The 19,866-nt window shown below is 40.6% G+C and overlaps 1 protein-coding gene and 1 long non-coding RNA gene across 3 annotated transcripts; one reads left to right on the forward strand and one right to left on the reverse strand.

The window, feature by feature from the left end:
• The first annotated feature begins 655 nt into the window (after positions 1 to 655).
• IFNAR2 (interferon alpha and beta receptor subunit 2) lies at positions 656 to 19,581 on the forward strand. 2 transcript variants are annotated; one of them, XM_049835050.1, is made up of 10 exons: positions 656 to 775; positions 2,063 to 2,394; positions 3,946 to 4,042; positions 7,458 to 7,499; positions 7,817 to 7,946; positions 8,139 to 8,302; positions 11,136 to 11,308; positions 12,821 to 12,983; positions 13,427 to 13,545; positions 18,182 to 19,581. In XM_049835050.1, exons 3-10 carry the CDS (start codon positions 4,000 to 4,002, stop codon positions 18,863 to 18,865), a joined length of 1,518 nt encoding a protein of 505 aa, XP_049691007.1. In that variant the 5' UTR covers positions 656 to 775; positions 2,063 to 2,394; positions 3,946 to 3,999; the 3' UTR covers positions 18,866 to 19,581. The 2 variants fall into 2 exon arrangements, with proteins under 2 accessions (XP_049691007.1, XP_049691008.1); XM_049835051.1 differs by lacking the exons at positions 656 to 775; positions 2,063 to 2,394 and adding an exon at positions 6,790 to 6,856 and having other exon boundaries at positions 3,950 to 4,046.
• LOC126053200 (uncharacterized) lies at positions 17,437 to 17,776 on the reverse strand. Its single transcript, XR_007510296.1, has 2 exons — positions 17,706 to 17,776; positions 17,437 to 17,624 (listed from the first exon to the last, which is right to left on the reverse strand). It is a non-coding gene; the product is annotated as an uncharacterized LOC126053200 (long non-coding RNA).
• Positions 19,582 to 19,866: the final 285 nt, after the last annotated feature.

A 19,866-nucleotide genomic window follows, 5' to 3' on the forward strand; every position in this document is an offset into this window, starting at 1 on the left:
GTAACAGACCTGCATGAATAAAGAAAGAAGAAACAGGACAAGGCGGAGACTTGCAAGAAAGAGGTGCATGCACTGTATATAAGCAATGTAACTATAACATAAAGCTGCGAGCTCCTGGCGGAGCACTGCCTCCCCGGCCGCCCAGCGCTGTTTTGCTCTCTTATCGCTTGCTAATAAATTCGACTTTTTTTATTCGCTACAAATTGGCTCCTCCAATTTGTCACGAGCGTCTGTAACACCCATTACGGCAAATATTTACAAAACTCTGCTCAGCAGCACCGCGCTCCTTCAACACTAAGGACCAAGGAGACCGCAGACGAGGAAGGCGATCAGCAAGCGCTTTCGCAGCTTTCTGCCTAGACTCCCTTCACGACAAGCACCAACGACCGGGCCGGGTAAAAGAAAGCGAAACAAAAGCTGAAACCGCTTTCCGCCAGCGTGGGGTGGGGAGGGAAGCTGTGCCGCGCTCGCCAGGGGAGCCTCCGGCCACCGGCGAGGCGCAGACCCCGCTCCGGACGAACCGGCGACCCTCGGCCGCGGCCCAGCGGCCCTCACAGACATCGCCCCACAGCGTGGGCTCCCTGCCCCCACCCCCTCTGCCCCCGGCATCGGGGCGGGGGCGGGGCCAGCCGCGCGCCCTGCGCCGTAGCGTCGTCGCGTCGCCGCCGCCATTTCCCGTGCGGCGCCCGTGCCCGGCACCTCTCCCTCGGCCTGGCCGGGCTGCCGGGGGGAGCCGGCGCGGAGCCCAGCCCGCAGGGATGCCGCCTGCTGCCAGGTACGGCCGGAAGGCGGTGGCGTGTGTCCTCTTTCCCTTAGTGGGTGTCCGCCCGTCCGTGGTGTGGGCGTTGGAAGCGTTCCGTTAGAGCGGCCGGAGCGAGGTGTGGGGCAGCCCCTCACCGCCCCAGGGCCCGGGCCGACCGCGGTCGGCGGAGCGTCGCGGGGTGCTCCCCCTTCTCCCTCGGCGAGGGGAGGTGTCCGTGGGCGTCAGGCCTGGCTTCCTGAGCTTGCGGTCGGCTGCGGGTATTGCCTGGACGGCTCTCTGGTTTCTGTTAGGGCTTCGCTGGTCGCTGTTGGCCGAAATCCGCCTCCCCGCAGCACGTTTTGGCGTAATACCAGCCGAATCGCACATAGAAACAGCGGGTTATTGGGAATCTTTCTGCGACAGTGTCAGTGAATGCAGAATTGACCGCAGCGGTAGCCTGCGAGGTGCGGTGTGGCTGGTTTTGATGCAGGTAGTCGTGTAGCTCGAGGCTAGAAATCTGTAAGGAAAAACAGGCGACGGTAGAGTCTGACCGAGCCCGTTGTCGCAAGTGCGGTTCCGTTGTCCCCCCTGCCGCGCTGGAGCGGCACGGGGCAGTCCGTGGGGATGTTTTAATGCTGCATGTTCCACTCTGCTGCCTCCAGGGGCATGTCCGGCTCACCGGGAGCACGCCTGGCAGTGTATGGAAAATGGACTTCTGGTTAGTGCGCTTGGATTATTAAGGTTATACGGTTTCAGTATCCTTAGAAGCGACTTACCTGAAGTCCCCCAGCAAAGCCAGGAATAGGGAGTGGGCATAACATTGCAACCCACAGCACGGTTCCCTGGTTCACATGGTTTCAGTAGTAAAGTTGATCCATACATTGTATTACCTGTGTAGGTTTAGAACATTCCTCCGCTGACTTCTCTGCCTGAAACATCTCCTGTGGTCTCTGTCCCTCTCTCTGTCTCTCTCTCAATATTCTGATAAATAGGTTTCTATAAATAAATACACCACCTGCTTGTTTCAAAGAATATAGGGTGTGTTTTCTGCTTTACTGATGTGGAGCTTTTCAGAAGTACCAGCCAGTGACTTTCAAAACTTCAAAGCTTGCTTTTTTTCTGACTGGAAGCAAATACAAAACAACCCAGCCTGAACTCCAGTTAAAAATGAGCTGCCACTGAAGATGACATGGAAGTGTGAAGCTTGAGTTTTGAAAGCGCTGGGGGCTTCAGGCAGCTCTCAGGGGAGTTACTGAGAGCCCAGGGCTGTTGAGGTGAGTGGGTGCTGGACTCACTAGTATTTCCATGGCTTCTTTCCAGGGATTGCTGAAGCTCTGAAGAGGAGGAGTAACAAAAGCTAATCAGAGTTCTGACAGAAATGGCTTTTCCCTGGAATTTCCCCTGGAATTTCACTGGCATTGATGGATCTGCAGAGGATGTCCAGATTTAGACAAGTGTGCAAACTCGGGGATGAACCTGTTTTGTCACATTTTTCTTACGTATTCTAAGGTGCTAAACATATAACTTGGCTTTGAATATGCATCATGTAAGATACATGTGTTGTTCAGCATATAGAGCCGTACACGAGTTGCTTCAGATTCCAAGAGTGGGATAGTTGTTATTTGTGACAGAATGTACAGCAAGGATCAAAGGTACGCAAATACATTGATTGCATAATACTGTTTATGAAGTGCTTTGAACATGTCTTGTGATTAATTGCAAGGATTAAGATGTAAAGGAAATATTTTCCTAAGTGAATTCAGGATCCTGAAAGTTTTCCCCTTAAGAGAAAACTTTGAACAGCCTGGAAAATCAGATCCTGCAGGTGTAACTGTTTGTTTAAAATGACTGTGAAGGTAACATTATTTGACATTAGGTTTCTGTGTGACTTATGAACAAAGCTGGTACCCTTGTTGAAGTAGAAAGATTTATTTTTTTTTTCTACTTGTTTAATCTGTAAGCTTGATCTGAATGAGAAAGTCAAATTATTTTACCTTCTGTCACATTCACTAGCAGGCAAAGCTAAATGGATTTGATAGATACGTGTGACTTAATTGCTTTCTAGTTTGTTGATATCAGTGATAAAGATTTTGTAACTAGTAAATGTTATTTTCTCATCTATCACTTTTAATTTTGATTGAAAAGAGGAAGACTGATACTTTATTTCTCCTAAATATTCCTCATGCTTGAATGAGTTAATAAAATGAACCAAACTGAAATGAAAAGAACATTCTCTTTGTCTGTGGAGTTATGATTATCAGTTGCACAGCTACAGGTTCTTAACATTTATGCAGTGCCTTCCTATAGTCATGCTAAAAGTTTGAGCAGGGGAAGATTGACATCTTGGATAAGGGGGTTTTTAATTCACCTGACTTAACATACTGTGTTAAGTTTAACCATAGTATGCTCTGTCGTGATTTTAATTTTTGAGCTGTTTGTTCTGCAGAAAAAATAATTTAAGTTGTATTTTAAAACTATTTTAAATTAAACCCCAATTTATTTGTATTAAACTTGAGGAGAATATTCTTTGGAAATAGTTATACCCTTGCCTGGCCATCTATAGATTCACAGTTGTTCCTTAGTACTTTGCCTGTAATTCAAAACCAGATCCTGCAAATATTAATGCTCTGAGGATAATAAATAGAGTAAAATAATAATATTGAGGAGATGGACTACTCTAATAGGTCTTATGTATTAAAAAATTGTAAAAAACTTCATAACTTCCTTATAATTAATAATTTTATAATTAATTTTTTTCCCAAACCTTCCTCTTGATCTACTGTCTTTCTGGAAACATTTTTTACAACAGTGATGAGTTCCTGTAATATTTCAAATAAAGCCAAGCAGTGTTTATTTTCATTGTATTTAATAAGTTGGAGTAAGTGGCATAGAATTTTCAGATGCTGTCTTCATGCAAAATTAATACAAATAATCATACGATGTTTTCTGTATTTATTTGAAACAGTAATAGCCCTTTCCACTTGAAAAAAGGAAAGTGCTATTGTCATAAAATTGCCTATTTAGTCCGAGGATCCTTGCCCGCCCCCCCCCTCCCCCCCAGCAGTAACTGTTTCAGTACCACTGCCTACCCCAAAACATTGAAGAGGTTAAAATAATTCTTTGTACATAGAAATTGTTTTACTTGCAAGGAATTTACTAAGATGATTTGCTGAATGTGACTTTTTTTTTAAATGTATTTGCAGGTACAGAAGCAAAATGTTTATTTCACAGTCAGTAGGTTACGTTTCTTAATCACTATGGAAACACCGATGGGTGGGCCAGTGCATTTTTGTCAACTTGGTAAGTTGCCTATAGCTTTATATCGTAAGACGAGTGGTACTGCTAATTTTTCACTAACACTCCTCCTGAGTTACTGAAGTAAAATAACCATCATCTTATTATAGAGCTTTCCCTGGCATAATTCACAGAATCAAGTACCTAGTATATTGCATTCTACATACTCCATTCTGTACATAAACCAGGATTTTCCCGTAAGAAATAAATGCTTTGAAACAGCATACTGCATTCTGCCTCTCTCAATGTCCAGTGAACTCTTAGTTGGATGTGTTGTTTTTCATTTCTTATTCTAATTTTTTTCAGGACTCCTCAGTTTCTGGATTAGCAGGCACAACAAACATAGTTTGTTGGCTGAGCTGTAGGTGTAGTTAGAAACTGTTTGGATAGGATCATTTAATTCTGTAAAAAGGATAAGATGGTAAAGAAGATTCCCCATTCAGTTTACAGACCATCTTTATTTCTCCAGTCTTAATTTTCCTTGTTACTTGGTCTAAGATTTTTTTTTTTTCTTGTCTGCCTCACTTATGGAAGTGCAACAAACAAAATTTTGCAACTCTCCAACTTCGCTAAACATGTTTGTTAAAATAAAGTTCTGAGGCAGTTTGAACTCTAGATGGATAGAATTTGATTTTGATAGGGGAGAGGCATTTAAAAATCACAAATACGGACAGAATAGAAAAACATTTATGTCAACAGGAAATATATCAGCAAGACAGCTGACAGATGTGAGGTGGCTGGCATAAGAGAGAATGGCAAAAGACTGTTTGCATCTCCTAATCCGAAGGTCTGGCTCCAACGAAGTGTGTTGTTACTAGAGTGCACGCTGACACTGTCTGTTTCTGTAATGGGGATAGCCTTAATGTGCTAAAGGCTGTGTGCCTTTCGGAGAAGGGAGAATTCCTGCCACAAATTATTACAAATCTGAGCTTGTGTTCAGGTAAAGAATAATAACTTTTAAAGTACTGCTTTGTTATACCCACTGGATGTTTTTTCCAGATAGGTGATCTGTTACTACATGGCAAGAAATCAGTTGTTGTACTTTTAACTGCACTTCTCTAAGAGGATGTTTATTATTCAGTAATAATGTAGAAGAACAAGTGCAAAAGGAAGACATACGAGAGAGGATGTTTGTGGTTTGAATGGCAAAATGAAGCTTGAGAGACATGAGTTTTCTGTCTTGTGGAAATATAAACTTCCTGCATGTGCAGCTTGAGTGAGCTGCTTAATCTCTTTGCATCTAATTTCAGAAGGGATGCTGGGAGCATAGTTGTTTGTGATACAGACGTCCAAAGAGGCAGATTTATAAGAGATGCTTGGTTAAGTATCTGTCCCAAATGATTTCAACAACCTTAGGTGCCCAAGTATATTTGTGTGTGCTTCTGTGTGTGCCCACTCCTGATTAAAGGGCAATTTTTAAAGCACTTCTCTGCAGCCATAGATTCTGTGCAGATATCTCTTGTGAGTGGCAATTTTTTCCTTTCCTCTTCCAGTACTCTCTGCAAAAGTAGACAAGGATCATAAAATAACTTCATTAATCCACTAGGAAATTCTCCTAGTCTGTCTGGGATGGGACAGTTGCCGCTGACCCACCACTATTCTGAATACCCTCTACTTTACCAGGAACATGTTTTCTGGTACTGTGTTTCACATAGTTGGGGGTTGGACCAGATGACCTCTGGAGGTCCCTTCCAATGTCAACCATTCTGTGATAGTACTGTCCTATCAATTGTTTGTAGACCTCCATAAAGATTGTTTTAATTTTTTGAGGCATGTCCCAGATTTCTTTTCTCTTTTCACAGTCATTCTTACTGTGGCACGTCTCGTTGACACATCAGGTAGTTCTAATTTATCATACTGTGGCACCTGAGAACCTCAGTTGTGGACCAGAGTGCTACTGCATTAGTTGCTGTACAAATGTAAAGTCAAAGACATTCCTCATGCTATAGAAGTTACCATTCTAAGTGAGATGAGAATAAAAAAACATGTTAAGGCAGTATTAATCAGCACAATTCAACAGAGGTAGCAGGCCAGTGATGTTATGGGTATTGTCGTATTTTTGGGTAGAGGGTTTAGGTGTCAAGACAATTATTTTTATATTTGTTGCACTCAGAAAGTGGAAGGGAGCTAAAGGATCTTGAGAAAAAAATTAGAAGGGTCAGAACAATAATTTCAAGAATGTTGTGAAGCACCATGCTGGAAAGATGCACATGATGCAAGACTGACTTGGTCAAGGAAAAGAATTCTGAATACAGTGAGAATCTGGAGAACAATCTCTTACGGAGGTTATACAAGAAGATGTGGGGACCTCTAGAATGTCAGAATCTGCAAGAAGGCTAGGTTCAAGACATAACTTGGACGTTCAGCCTGACTGACAGAGTGTGACAAATATAAACTTCCTGTCCTCATTTTAAAGGCATTTTGTGACCTATCCTCTTACTGACTCCCATACTCAGTTGGCCACAGAAGTTATTAGTTTAATTTTAAAATGCATGCTTTTTCTCTTGCTTTAGACGAACTCCATGGAAATATCTGTAAAGTGACTTCATTATTTTCCCTAAAACTTTTCTCCATGAACTCTCTTTTGTCTGGACACCTAAACCCTCTATCCAAAAATATGACAATACCCAAAACACTGCTGGCCTGCTACGTCTGTTGAACTGACAGGCCGAATGTGGCCTTAGCCATGCCTTGTGACAGGGGAAGTGTTGCAGCATCTTTCGGTGGTGTTTTTTCTTTTCTTTTGCAAGCAGAGAATAGGATGTTGCAGAGTTAAACACCCACAGGGAAATGTTACAGAAACAGGACACAAAATAGAGAGTGAGTTATGAAATGGAGCCTGAACTAGGGAGTTATAGGAGTTAGCTGGCTGAAGACAGTGAGTAATATACCAAAGTTGTTAAACTACAGTCTCGAGGACTCCCTGCATAGCAAAGAAGGATATCTGTGAAGCTGATTCAATAGTGTTCTTCAAGCAGTAATAGTGTCTTTTCCCAGACCGGTTTTAAGATTCTTGTTGTGACTTAAGAGTTATTTAATAGACAGTGAGCTACCTGAAATATAGTCAGAATCCTCTAAGACAATATTTGATAGGAACATCTTAAGTACACTTATTCACGCTGAGTCTTGACCCTCATCTGGCAGGGATCAGCATAAGCCTGAACCACAGTGTAGTTATTGAAGAGCTAGCTCCTAGGAGCTGTGAATTTATGACAGAGGTCGGAAGGGGACATCCCATACTCTGAGGAAGGAGGGAAGGGTAGAGCAAAGTAGTGGGAAGATGATGTGAAAGAAAGAAACACTTCCACTGAGGGAATACTGAGTATCATCTCTATTGTTGCAAATTAATATTGCCAATAGTAAGCTAATAATCGGATATTGTAGACATACAAATATATTAATACATAGTTTCATTTTTCAGTGTATATCAGCATTCTGTCTACAGCTTGTTGCAGCTTGCCTGGTAAGAGTTTTTATTGTTTTTCAAATGCTTTTCCTAACACAGTTCAAAAAACTTGCCATTGTTCTCACCAAGCATCATTTTAAAACTTCATGCTTTTTGAAGAAAGAACTTAATAGAAATATAATACAGGAGGACAGTCCTTTTCATTGTTGTTTCTATTGTGCTGAACTCTGTTTTATGGTTGCTTTATCTGGGGGCAAATATTGGGCTGGTCTAATTGGGTTTATTTATTAGAATTGCTGCAATCTCACATTTGTTTGCCATTCATACTGGTGGGTTGTTTTTGTTTGGTTCTTTTTTTTTTTTCCCCTTTCTAGAAAGGTTTCTGGGAGGGCCACCTCACAACCTACAAATGCAATCTTACAATTTTCAGCACATTCTGTCCTGGCAGGCAAAAAGTGATCCAACTGTGCCAACATACTATCGTGTGCTGTACACTGACCGCAGGCAAGTCTTACTTTATAAGACACAAATTTTACTTTCAATGTTTATTGACTCAAAATACTAAGGCTGGCGTTTTCTTGTTTGTCTTTTTTTCTACTCAGAAATGCTTTTCCCCTCTCCCCTGCCATGCTTTCTTGTATCAGAGAATCCAGACAGATTATTTTGATCTTTTTTTAAACTTGTTTTGATTTACAGGAACTGGAAGACTGCTAAACAATGTTCAGATATTACACAGCTCTCCTGTAATCTGACAGAAGATTTTAAAGATATTTTTGCTTACTATTCTGTATTGGTTCAGAGATTCACAGGAACTGAAGTGTTAAATTCTTCTGTACTTCATTTTGTGCCACTTAGTGACAGTAAGTTCTCTGTCTGCATTTGCTCATTTTAGTAGTTTTTATTCGTAGCTGATGTATAAATGCTATTCTGCTAGCTTTACAGTAAGACACTCTAAACTAACTTGGTCAGTAGCTTATTCCTTTATCTAAGAGAATATGAATTTGTATACAATCTATCATGTCAGTTACAAGACACAGAATACGTAGATAGCTTTCTAAAATTAGTGGCTACAGTAGTTCTGATAAATGGATGAGGCTCTGGTTTTGAAGTAAAATATATACATAAATATAGAGGAAATAGCATCGTGTCAAGCATTGACAAGCACAAAGCAAAAATCTCTAAGTGCATAAGGTAGATAACTTAAAAAAAAACAAACCCACAACAACACTGGTTTTGTGTCTTCAGGTAGTCAATGTTAAGAGTTAAAGAAATACCATGTCTGCAGTAGGTGTAGGGGAAGAGATTTACTTGTTTGTTCATCAGCCTGCTCTTTTCCCTTTTCTTGCTGAAAGAAGCAGCTTATTAGCTGTGACATCTTCTAAGGCTAGAGGTGGCTTCCCCCTTGTACTTAGTATTCAGTTTTGAAATAACAGAGATTGAGGAACAATTGGAGGACTACAGAGAAGTAGGTCATATTACCTCTGAATTCAGCACAGAGGTAGCCACTGCTGTGTCCACTTACAGTCTCAGAAATGATGAAAAATTGGAGGGGATGGGGTGAATAACAGCAAGGATAACTGAAGGATTTGTTAGCATCCCTTTGAGGTGGAGGCCTTCAGTCTTTCAGCCATTAGTTTAATAAAGAGAAGGATCAGAAGGTGTGTTGACCACTAGTTAATATGATTGCAGGCTTCTTCAGTCTTGTAAACAAAACATAACAGCATGCCCTGACTGGAAGCTGAAGCTAGATAAATTTTAGCTGGGAACAAGAGGCATATTTTGAATTGACCACTGGAACAAACTGTCAGGTTGCTCTGATTGATTGTCCATAGCTGGCAACTTGTAAATTGAAATTGGTTGTTTTGCTATTAGTTCTCTAGTTCAAACCAAAGCCATTGAGTGAAGTCATGTTTTCCAGGGCACAAGACTTAGATGAACCCTGCAGTCTTTTCTTGTTTTACAGTGCTTGAATAGGAAAGAATCAATATTCTGAGATATTTCTGTACTGGGTGTAGTTGATATGTACCTTCAAATACCTATGGTGGAATCTCACGCCTGTTGACAGATGGATTTGAGCAAAGACAGAAAGGCTTCATAACAAAGAACCAGGAGAACAACCACATTTGACTGTAACCAGATTTAAGCTAATGTTTGTAACTTAAATCAAAAGATGAGAAAGGAGTAAGTGTGCAACCATTTGACTAGGACATGCTTTTTGAGGTGCTGGAGCGTGTCCAGAGAAAGGCAACCAAGCTGGTGAGGGGCCTGGAGCACAAGTCTTATGAGGAGTGGCTGAGGGAACTGAGGTTGTTTAGTCTGGAGAAAAGGAGGCTGAGGGGAGACCTTATCGCTCTCTCCAGCTACCTAAAAGGAGGTTGTAGTGAGGTGGGTGCTGGTCTCTTCTGTCAGGTGGCTGGTGATAGGATGAGAGGAAATGGCCTCAAGTTGTGGTAGGGGAGGTTTAGATTGGATATTAGGAAAAATTTCTTTACTGAAAGGGTTGTCAAGCATTGGAACAGGCTGCCCAGGGAAGTGGTTGAGTCACTGTCCCTGGAGGTATTAAAAAAACGTGTAGACAAGGCACTTCAGGACATGGTTTAGTGGGCATGGTTGACAGTTGGACTCAGTGATCTTAAAGGGCTTTTCCAACCTGAATGATTCTATGATTCTATGCTTTCCTGTTTGAGAGTAGATGAAAGCTCACATTTGTTTTAAGCATTAAACTTTTTCTTTTGCTTTCTACCCTATTTCAGAAATAGAAGTAGTTAGCAAATGTATATGGCTCTCTTGAATTTTGCAGAGGTTGGCAGACCAGTCTCCGCCTTGATCAAAATGTACATGCTTCTGGAAGAGACAAAAGTGAAATGCAAACTCTAAATTTTCATGGTGTCCCCCCGCGCCCCCCCCCCCCCTCCCCCCCCCATTGTACTATGCAGAAATGGAGGATTATGAAGATAGTTTGGTCTCACACCATTTTCCAACATTCCTACTTCTTTCCTGTGTTGGAGGAAAGAATATCTTGGGCTTGATTCACTACGGAAGTTCCTCTGATCTTGAGGGATATGTGGTTTTGGAGAGAGAAGACAATTTGTGTGCATGGCTCTTCAAACACATATATGTTCTGAGGACCTGAACTGGAGAGATTACTTTGAACTCAGTGGAAGTCTCACAGAAGTGTAACAGTGTTTTGCTAGGTCCTCTGTCCTACTGTCACTAGAGTTTCTAGTCTTCAGAGCTCAGCTGTCAAGTCTAAACTTGACAGTCTATAGCTTTCCTTGCAACCAGTATGAATATATGCAGGGCTACACACTGCTGAATTTCTACAAAAATTCCTTCCCGAGAGTGACTAGAAGATGAAGATGAGCAAGAAAGTAATCAGCTTTTCCTATACATTAACCTCAGTTTTCCTCTCAAATAGATAAAAAGCTCACATCTCTGTGGAGCTGAAGCAAAGCCTTTGTCACCTTCCTACTTCACTCCTCTCCACTGGTTTCTGTTTTTAAAATCTAGTCGTGGGGGAAAAGATCATTTGACCGTGGAACTTAAATATTGCAAGGCCTTGTGGATTTACAACAGTGACATACTCTGGAATCTGATTAGTCAGCTATATATCCATCACTGAAATAGAATTGGTACTGAATACGTAGTATATATTTTTTCCATCATTTTTTTCTCTTTTTTTTTTATCAACAGCGTTCCTGGGACCACCAGAAGTTAATATCAGTTCCTGTCTAAACTGCATAAGTGTTACAATAAAGCTGCCAACCTCTCATGCCAGAAAAAATGAAAAGCTACAGTCTTTAATTGATATATATAAAGAGCTTGATTATGGTATAACACTGAAAACACTTGATGGAGAGCATAAGGTAAAGAACTTTCTGTTTTATTTGTGCTTTAGGGGAGAAATACAGAAAGCATAAAATGACTCTCATGGTTGGCAGATTCACAGAAGCAAATATGTGAATAGAACATGCTTAGAAGAAAACAAAAAGAATGGCCAACATAATCTTAGCTTCCTTTTACTGCAGAGTAGCAGGTGTAGAAGAGGAATACTAGTTGTCCTGTATCCTTATTTGAAATAAAGCACAGGGCACTGGTTTAGGTGACTATTGTCTGGTAAGACAAGGGAAAGACAGTTTAGCAGAAACTACTAGCAGGTGTATACACAGCTGATAGGAAAACATGTTGAGAAAGCAGTTCGGTAGTTTTCTGTTAAACTGGAAACATGTATCCAGTTAGTTTCTGAAACAACCTATTCTGGGTCTGGTAGTATTTAATTTTTCTTTTTTAATATGCTGAAATAGAGGTAAATAGGCATGATTAGAACTTAAAATTATCATCACAAAATGAAGAATAATCTCAAAATAATAGGAGATAATTCAATAAGGACCAATGCAAGGCATAACACCTAAGAATAATTGTCTGTGTAGTAAGTAGAGTGGTAACAGCTATATGGGCAGCAGTTTTGCCAGAAGGGATGAGAGCATTCTGTAATATTACAAGCTAAATGTGACTCACATGTTGCTGAGAGAGAAAAAAAAAAAATTGTATTTTTATATACTCAGTACTTGTAAAGCCCACCTACCCTGCACCAGTCTGGGGTTCAGAAAAGGCACAGACCAGTTGAGCAGGATCCAAAAAGGAGCAGTGAGGACTCTGGGGGATCCTGACACATGATCTGTGAGGAAATGCTGGAATAATAGGGCACTGCTTAGTGTAACCAAGCATAGAACAGTTAGAGGCCAGAGTCTCTGAGTACGTAAACATTTACTACAGAAAAGGAGAAAATAAACCATTCGCTGTGACTGAAAACAGTGAAGTGAAATTAGCAATTGTGCAGACTTTAGGTTAAACACCAAGAGAGATATTAATACCTGGGCTCGCAAAGCACTGGAATAAGTTGCCTAACTAGAGCATGGACTGCCTGTAGTGGAAGTTTTGAACAGCAGGTCAGACAGGTACCTGTTGGGAATTTAATCTGTCTAACTCATTCTGCCATGCGTCACAGAAGAATCACAGCTTGCCTGCCATGAATATTTTTCCCCTGATTTCTGAATCAGAGTATCACTTGCAGTTTCAAATCTGTAGAATCTTTGTGAGGCTACTTCAAGGGGACATATAGTGACCAACAGTTGGAGACAGAAGGCAGTTTATCTTTGATAATACAATATTTCACAAACAGGGTTAAGGTAGGCATCTTCACATCTGCTAGAACTAGAGATGAAGTAGTTGTCTAGGTAAACCCCTGAGTTGCTGTGTCAGTTTTTGCGGTTTCACATGCTACTGCATTTCTCTGAAATAGCCATAATGTTTTATCAGTGGCTGGGGATCTCTTTTTAGGCAAGTACCTAACTTTAAAACGTTGTCTTTCACGGCAGAGGCCACGTGAGAAAACCACTGAAGAAATTTTTACTACGGTCATTGAAGAATTGTATCCAAATAGAAATTACTGTGTGTCTGTTATGGTCTCTGCATCTCTAAACAAACATTCCATCCCATCAGCCTGGAAATGTGTAACTGCAGACTCTGTAGCTCAACAAGGTAACTGCTGTGGTGCAGGAATGGATTGTCTGACTTGATTATGTGCAAGTGTTTTCTTTTTACATAGGAAGATTTACAAGTCAATCCTAAAAATAATAAGAGAGAAAGTACGTTCTGAGTGATAACCTTTGTGGGAATTTATAAGTGAAATATAAAATCCCATCCACTTTGGGGCTACAAATCTATTCTTAATCCTGTGAGCCATACAAAGCTCCTCTAACTGCATAAATAGTTATCAAAGGTAGAATAATTTCTTTTTTTAATTCCTGAACCTAATTTGAGATTTGGTCCTGTTTTGACTTTGGACCAGATGACCTCCAGAGGTCCCTTCTAACCAAAATTATTCTGTGATTCTAAATAGCTGTTCTGAATGTGAAATATGAAATGTGGTCATTGGAAACTTCATTCATATATGTTTGCTTGTTTGGTCGTTTCATTTGCAGATTATCATACAGTTGGAATTGCAGGTGCTATATGTTTTTCACTGATGGTAGCTGGTGCCCTGAAGTGTATGCATGCAGGAGGTTATATTCTTCAAAAAAAATCACTTCCACGTACCTTGGTACGTAATAATTCTCATATTTAACCTTCCTGTTAAGTTTACCATCTCAAATTTCTAATCCTGTGCATCAGGTACAAGTTATATAAGTACATATAAGGTTTTAATTTGTAGTTTGCTTATGTTAAAGATAGTCTGTAGGCTGCTAAATCATGTCTGTTCTGCAGAAGAAATAGTCAGTCTTTTTCAAAACCACTTCTTGCTACTTCTGTGACAAGTTACTAACAGAGATAGAGATGTGATCATCCCACCCTACTCAGTGCTTGTCAGGCCACACCTGGAGTATCATGTCCAGTTCTGGTCTCCACAGTGCAAGAAAGATGTGGACAGACTGGAGAGGGTCCAGAGAAGGGACACGAAGATGAGCAAAGGGCTGGAGAACCTGCACTGTGAGGAAAGACTGAAGGAGTTAGGTCTTCTCTCCCTGAAGAAGAGAAGGCTCAGGGGATACCTCATTACAGTATTCCAGTACTTAAAGAGAGGGTACAAACAGGATAGAGGCTCTCAAGACAAGGGGCAATGGGTACGAGTTGCACCATGAGAGGTTTAATCTCGATGTAAGAAAGACATTTTTTACAGTGAGAGCAATCAGTCACTGGAACAACCTCCCCAAGGATGTGATGGAGTCCCCATCACTGGAGGTTTTCAGTATATGGTGGGACAGGGTGCTAGATAACCTCATCTAGGCTTCCTTTCTATGAAAGGTTGGACCAGATGGCCTTCAGAGGTCCCTTCCAGCCTGGGCTGTTCTGTGATTCTGTGAAGTTAGAGGGGGCAGCAGCAGTGAAGGGGAGAACCCCCCCAAAGTGACTTTAAATGAACTCTTTATAGGACACAGAGCACCCAGCATAGGACAAATAACCCCTTGCCCTTTGAAAATTACCTTATATGTAAATCCTTCTAGCAGCAGACAAATTTCTTCTACTATCTGAGCCAGGGCAATAACTCCAAAACAAAAAACCCTACTTCAGTTCTTAGGTGAAGTGAATAGGGAGAAGACCTGTTCTCCACCGGGAAGGATTCTCTGAAAGCATTCAGGAGCAATGTGTATCCATTGCTCCTTAGAAAAACATTTTCTGGCACATTTTGCCTCCATTATTTCACCCTGCAGCATTATACTCCTCTCTAAGAACAAAATCAATTACACCTGTAATATTTTTACATTTATTACACCAAAAATCAGAGTGTTTTGAGGATTTGAAGATTTGAGGATAGTTTAGCCAGGTCCCTGGTTGCTGGAGTTTAAAGGCATTTTGCAAGAGTCTACAACTGAAAGCAAATATTTTAAACTTCCCTTCAAGGTCTTTTCTTTATCACGTTTCCATAGGAAAGCAAGCTGAAAAGACAGAAGGTAGCTTTAAGACCCAGTTGGGTATGGGCGTATGTTGTGGTTTAACCCCAGCCAGCAACCAAGCACCACACAGCTGCTTGCTCACTCCCCCCATATTGGGACGGGGGAGAGAATCGGAAGGGTAAAAGTGAGAAAACTTGTGGATTGAGGTAAAGACAGTTTAATTGGTAAAGCAACAGCCATGTGCACAAGCAAAGCAAAACAAGGAATTCATTCACTACTTCCCATCTGTTGCAGAAACACTAGGCCAACAGCAATATGTTTCTAAAGTCAGTTTTGTTTAATGATATCAAAATGCAGTGGTCAAATTGAACAGGAATGCTATGTAGTATTGAGATATAACAGCCAGATTGAACAGGGATATTTGGTTGTAAACAGTGCGACAACCACGACTTATCTACAGGTTCAGGATGTCAGTTGGGAACTATCGCTACGTGAACTGTAACTACGTCTAAGCTTAAAATGACTCAGAATGCACATATCACTCACCGATGGGGTGAGGAACTCAACCCCAGGGAGTTTCCTTAGACAACGTCCTGATCTAAGGGGAGAGTCTCCGACTGCAGACCTGCTGCTCTGAGGAAGACTGGCTCCAAGGAGTCTTCCAGCAGGCTTCATTTATACCTTAGGTTGGATCGGGGCTTGTGGTCATCTATGGTCAGGGGTCTAGAGACTTCTCTTAACTGAGGTGTTTCATTTAATGAGGTTTTTCTGCCAGGCTCAGGTAGCTGTGGTATGTGACTTAGGGCACTCTGTGTATGTGACTCCCATCTGGGCTGGGCAGCTAGAACCACGGCTTCTAGTTTAACTCTTTCCTTTCAGCAGTCAGGAAGCTTTGGTCTCTATTGGGGCATATACCTGCCAGCCCATCAGCAGGCAGGTGTTCAGCCATCTCCAGGAAAGCGGGGCTCCATCACATGTAAAAGTTACTTGGAGAAGACAAATGCCATCACTCCGAACGTCCTCCCCTTCGTTCTTCTTCACCTTGTTTTACAGGCTAAGTATGATGTCATATGACATGGAATATCCCTTTGGTCAGTGGGGGTCAGCTGTTCCAGCTGTGTCGCCTCCCAACTTTTTGAGTACCCCCAGCCTACTCCCTGGTGGGGTGGGGTGAGAAGCAGAAAAGGCCTTGACTCTGTGTAGGCGCTGCTTAGCAATAACTAAAACATCCCTGAATTATTAACACTGTTTCCAGCACAAATCTGAAATGTAGCCCTATACTAGCTACTCTGAAGAAAATTAACTCTATCCCAGCCAAAATCAGGACAGCATATTGTTCCTGTAGTGATGCATAAAAATGGCTGAGATTTGGGAGTTTTGGTCTCACTATCCCCAAAAGATGGGCCAGTTATTTAGGCACGTCTGGAGAAGAAAAGAGTCACTGTTTGTGTTCTTAAGACTTATTTTTTTCTAAAGCTATGCTTCATGGTTATTGTCCACAAAAGGAGTCAAGGACAGCATGTAAGAAGTGCTAAAAGTAAAAAGCTCAGCGGCTTGGTAAGAGCAGGATCTCAGTGGCTGTTGGAAATGATCTCACACACAGCAAATAAGAGCTTACTCTCAGTTCACATCAACAGGGTGACAAAGGGCAGACCATCAAAGACCTTCGTAGAGATGTGACACTGCTTTGAGGAAGCAGTGTTTAAAGCATGTTGTTTTTCAGGAAACCTGAGTCTGCTTTGTAACATCAACAGTTACAGCTTCTCAGTCAAATTTAAAATCCTCTTTACTGAAATAAGATATACCTTGCAGGTCCCCAGTCTTCCAGTTTCACAGGTATCTCATACCATAGATGTGCGGATATGTTCCTGCCAGAAAAGTATCTTAGTTCCAGAACTGTTTCTAGCGAGTTCAGGATCACTTCTCTGGGTAGCCTGATGTCTGTCTTCCTTCTCCAGTCTCAGGAATGATTTATTGCTGTATTCAGATATAAACAGGCATTAGTGAAAAGGATGCCTGGTAGTGGAACACTTAGTAGGAAAAAAAAAAAAAAAAAAAAAAGATATTTATATGCACGTTATCTCTGCCAGAATCTAGAGCTGGCATAGTATCTTAGAAACTAAATCTTGGACCACGCTGTCATGATCTACCTGAATATTGGAGTTGGATGAAAACAAAAAAAAGCAAAGGAAAAGAAAAGAAACAACATAGCCCTGAAAGAAAACTTATTTGGTGCTGGGGTAGGGGGGAGGATGGGCAGGTACACAAGGCAAACAGTATCTGCGTCACCTTCAGTAGTCATATACAGTGATTAGCAAAAAAGTCCATGATTAAGGAGTATTCAAGGAAGAAAGAAGGGTAATGGTAATACATCACTCAAATTGTTCCACTATTTTGAATAAAATAATGTTTCTTTGACTTTTTCTGTGATCAAGTGTCACATTTTAGTGTTTGAGGAAGCCAGTCCTGAGTCACTAATTTTTTATTTAATAGAAGAGATTGAACTGCCACTAAATTTCAAGCAAAAATAGCAAGATTTCTGGGACTTGTTCTATCCATCTGTGCTTGCTTGCTTTTTTCTTTTTTTTTTTTTTTTATAGTCTCTGACTTCTTTTACACTTAGTTCTGTGGAGTTTTTCGGTGTAAGTATTTTCCATTTTCTACAAACATATCCAGAGTAGATTGGTATCAACTTTCTCTAAGACTTTTTTCCTCATGTTTCTGTCCTTTGCTATGTCATTACCTTCATATCCCTAAGATTGCTGAACATGACTTTGCCAAATAGTGTCTAAGGTTACTTTTTTTTATTGTCAACATTTTCCCCCAATGCTTTGAATGTTCAGTAATCCTCAGAAGTGAAGAGTAAAACTGAGAAAATGGGACTTAGGTTGTTATATAGTTTGTTGCTTCAAATTATACATTTCTAAAGGACATTAAAATTGATCATCCATGTAAGGTTTCTCTTTTGCACGGTAACTGCAAGAGCTAATAGAAAGTTGCAAGACTCACCTCAGGTTTAAGGTGTATGTCTAAAATGAGCTTTTATTCTTAGAAAGATGTCTTAAAAATTAGAATTGAAACATTTCATAGCTGATAACTGCTTGGCACTAGTGTCATTTCTTTGAGGCTGTCTAATGCAATGTGCCTTGATTTGTAGTGAAGGCTGTCATATTTACAGGAACGGAGGAGGGAACAATCCTAGATGCCCTGAACTCTGCGGAAAAAGCAAAAAATGTGCCACATAAAGGATCATTTGTTTGATGACCTCATGACTGGGGGTATTTTTTCATATTTTTCTGTGCATGTGTGCAAATTTGGACAATTTTTTTCACTTTGCTCTCTTAGGTATTCATTAGGACGTTAGCCTATTCACCTTGGACATTTGAATCTGAAGAAATAGCCTCTGTAGAGATCATTCACAAAGAGGTTAAAAAAAAGGCAAATGAATCCATTGGTGGCATCAGTGATGAAGATGACAGTGATGACAGTGACAGCGATGCCATAAGTAATCATGACTATACAAGGCGGGGTATCATAAGTCAAGTACCTCATTCCTCTGACACAACAAATGTATTTGTGCAGTACTCTACAGATAGTACATGTGACAACAGCAGCAGCCAGGCAAGTGAAAATCCAGATGCTGCCCCAGAAGATTTTGAAGAGCATGAGATGGACATTGAAGAAGACAACACAAGTAGTGAGTTACTTAATCCTTTCTCTGAGGTAAACTGTAACTATTCTTCTAGACAAAGGAACAGTGCTTGCTTTACCATTAACTTGAAAACTGTGCTGTTGGGAACCTCTGAAGAGAATGTGGATAGTTCTGCAGCTCTTCTTTCATCCCAAGAAGGTCCAGTTGACTGGCAATGTACTTTTGATTTTGAAGCAAAACTGGATAACACAGAAAGTGTGCAGAAACTACACTGTCATAGCAGCTCTCGTGAATGGCAAAATTCCTCCTGTTCTTCTGATGAAAGTGACTCATCAGATTCAGACATGGACCAAAAAACTGAATACATAAGAAGATGAATAAGTGAGAACCACTATTACTTTAACATATGAATCGAAGTTGTCCAACTTTTATTTCTGGACTCAACATACAGATCTTGTCTTTTTCTTTTCTTAACATTCTGTGAGTATATGCCTGAACACTGAAAATACACAACACTCATTTTTAACAAATATTTCTCTGATCTCTCCAGGTTGCTCCAGGTATGATTCAGACTGAATTATCCACAGAGAAACAAAATGACTGTTCAGATGCAGCAGAAAGAGTAGTTATTTCATTTTGCAGTTTGATAGTGAATTATACCTTTTAGCTGTTATAAAGTAAATATTTTCTCTAACTCAAGTGAGAAGTTAGTTTGCCTTACAAGGAGTTGTAAGTGGCTGGTCACTCAACCAGACTGCTTTTTTAATTTTCCTTTTTTATTCTTTAGCTCTGTTGATGGATCATTCTGAAACCTGTTTTGCTGGATGGATTGCTATATTCAAGTCAGTGAACTGATTTCTATGTTTGTGCAGGGAAAGCTGATCAATTGAAATAATGGAGGCAGAGATAAGAATACTCACAAAAGAGTTTTTATTGTGAATCAAGGCATTAAATACACATCTTTCTAATTTTTAATGTAATTTTGTGCCATTATTGAATACTACACTTATTTTTAAAAATTACATTTAAAAGTTACTGCATTGTACATTTACACTTTAACATTTGTGCTTCATAAAAAGAAATTTTTTTCGTATCCCTGTCTGAATTTTTACTGTGGCTCCTATATGCCTTTGAAAAGCTACATGAGTTAGCCTGCTAAGAATTTACTCCCTGTAGGAACACTTTTAGGTATCACAGCTGAAAAAACCCAACTTTTTTCACCTTGTGTTGATCTGCTTAGGTACTACTTCTCTGTCCACAGGCAGTTTCAGGCTACCATGGGTGGCAGTCATTCTTTTGGTCAGGATAGCTGAGAGTAATTTCTAAGGTGCTGGAATATATTCTGCTGCTGCACTACTGTTAAGAAATAAGTAGGTGT

The sequence above is a fragment of the Accipiter gentilis genome, chromosome 32 (assembly GCF_929443795.1).
Source record: "Accipiter gentilis chromosome 32, bAccGen1.1, whole genome shotgun sequence".
NCBI classification, from domain to species: Eukaryota; Metazoa; Chordata; class Aves; order Accipitriformes; family Accipitridae; genus Astur; species Astur gentilis.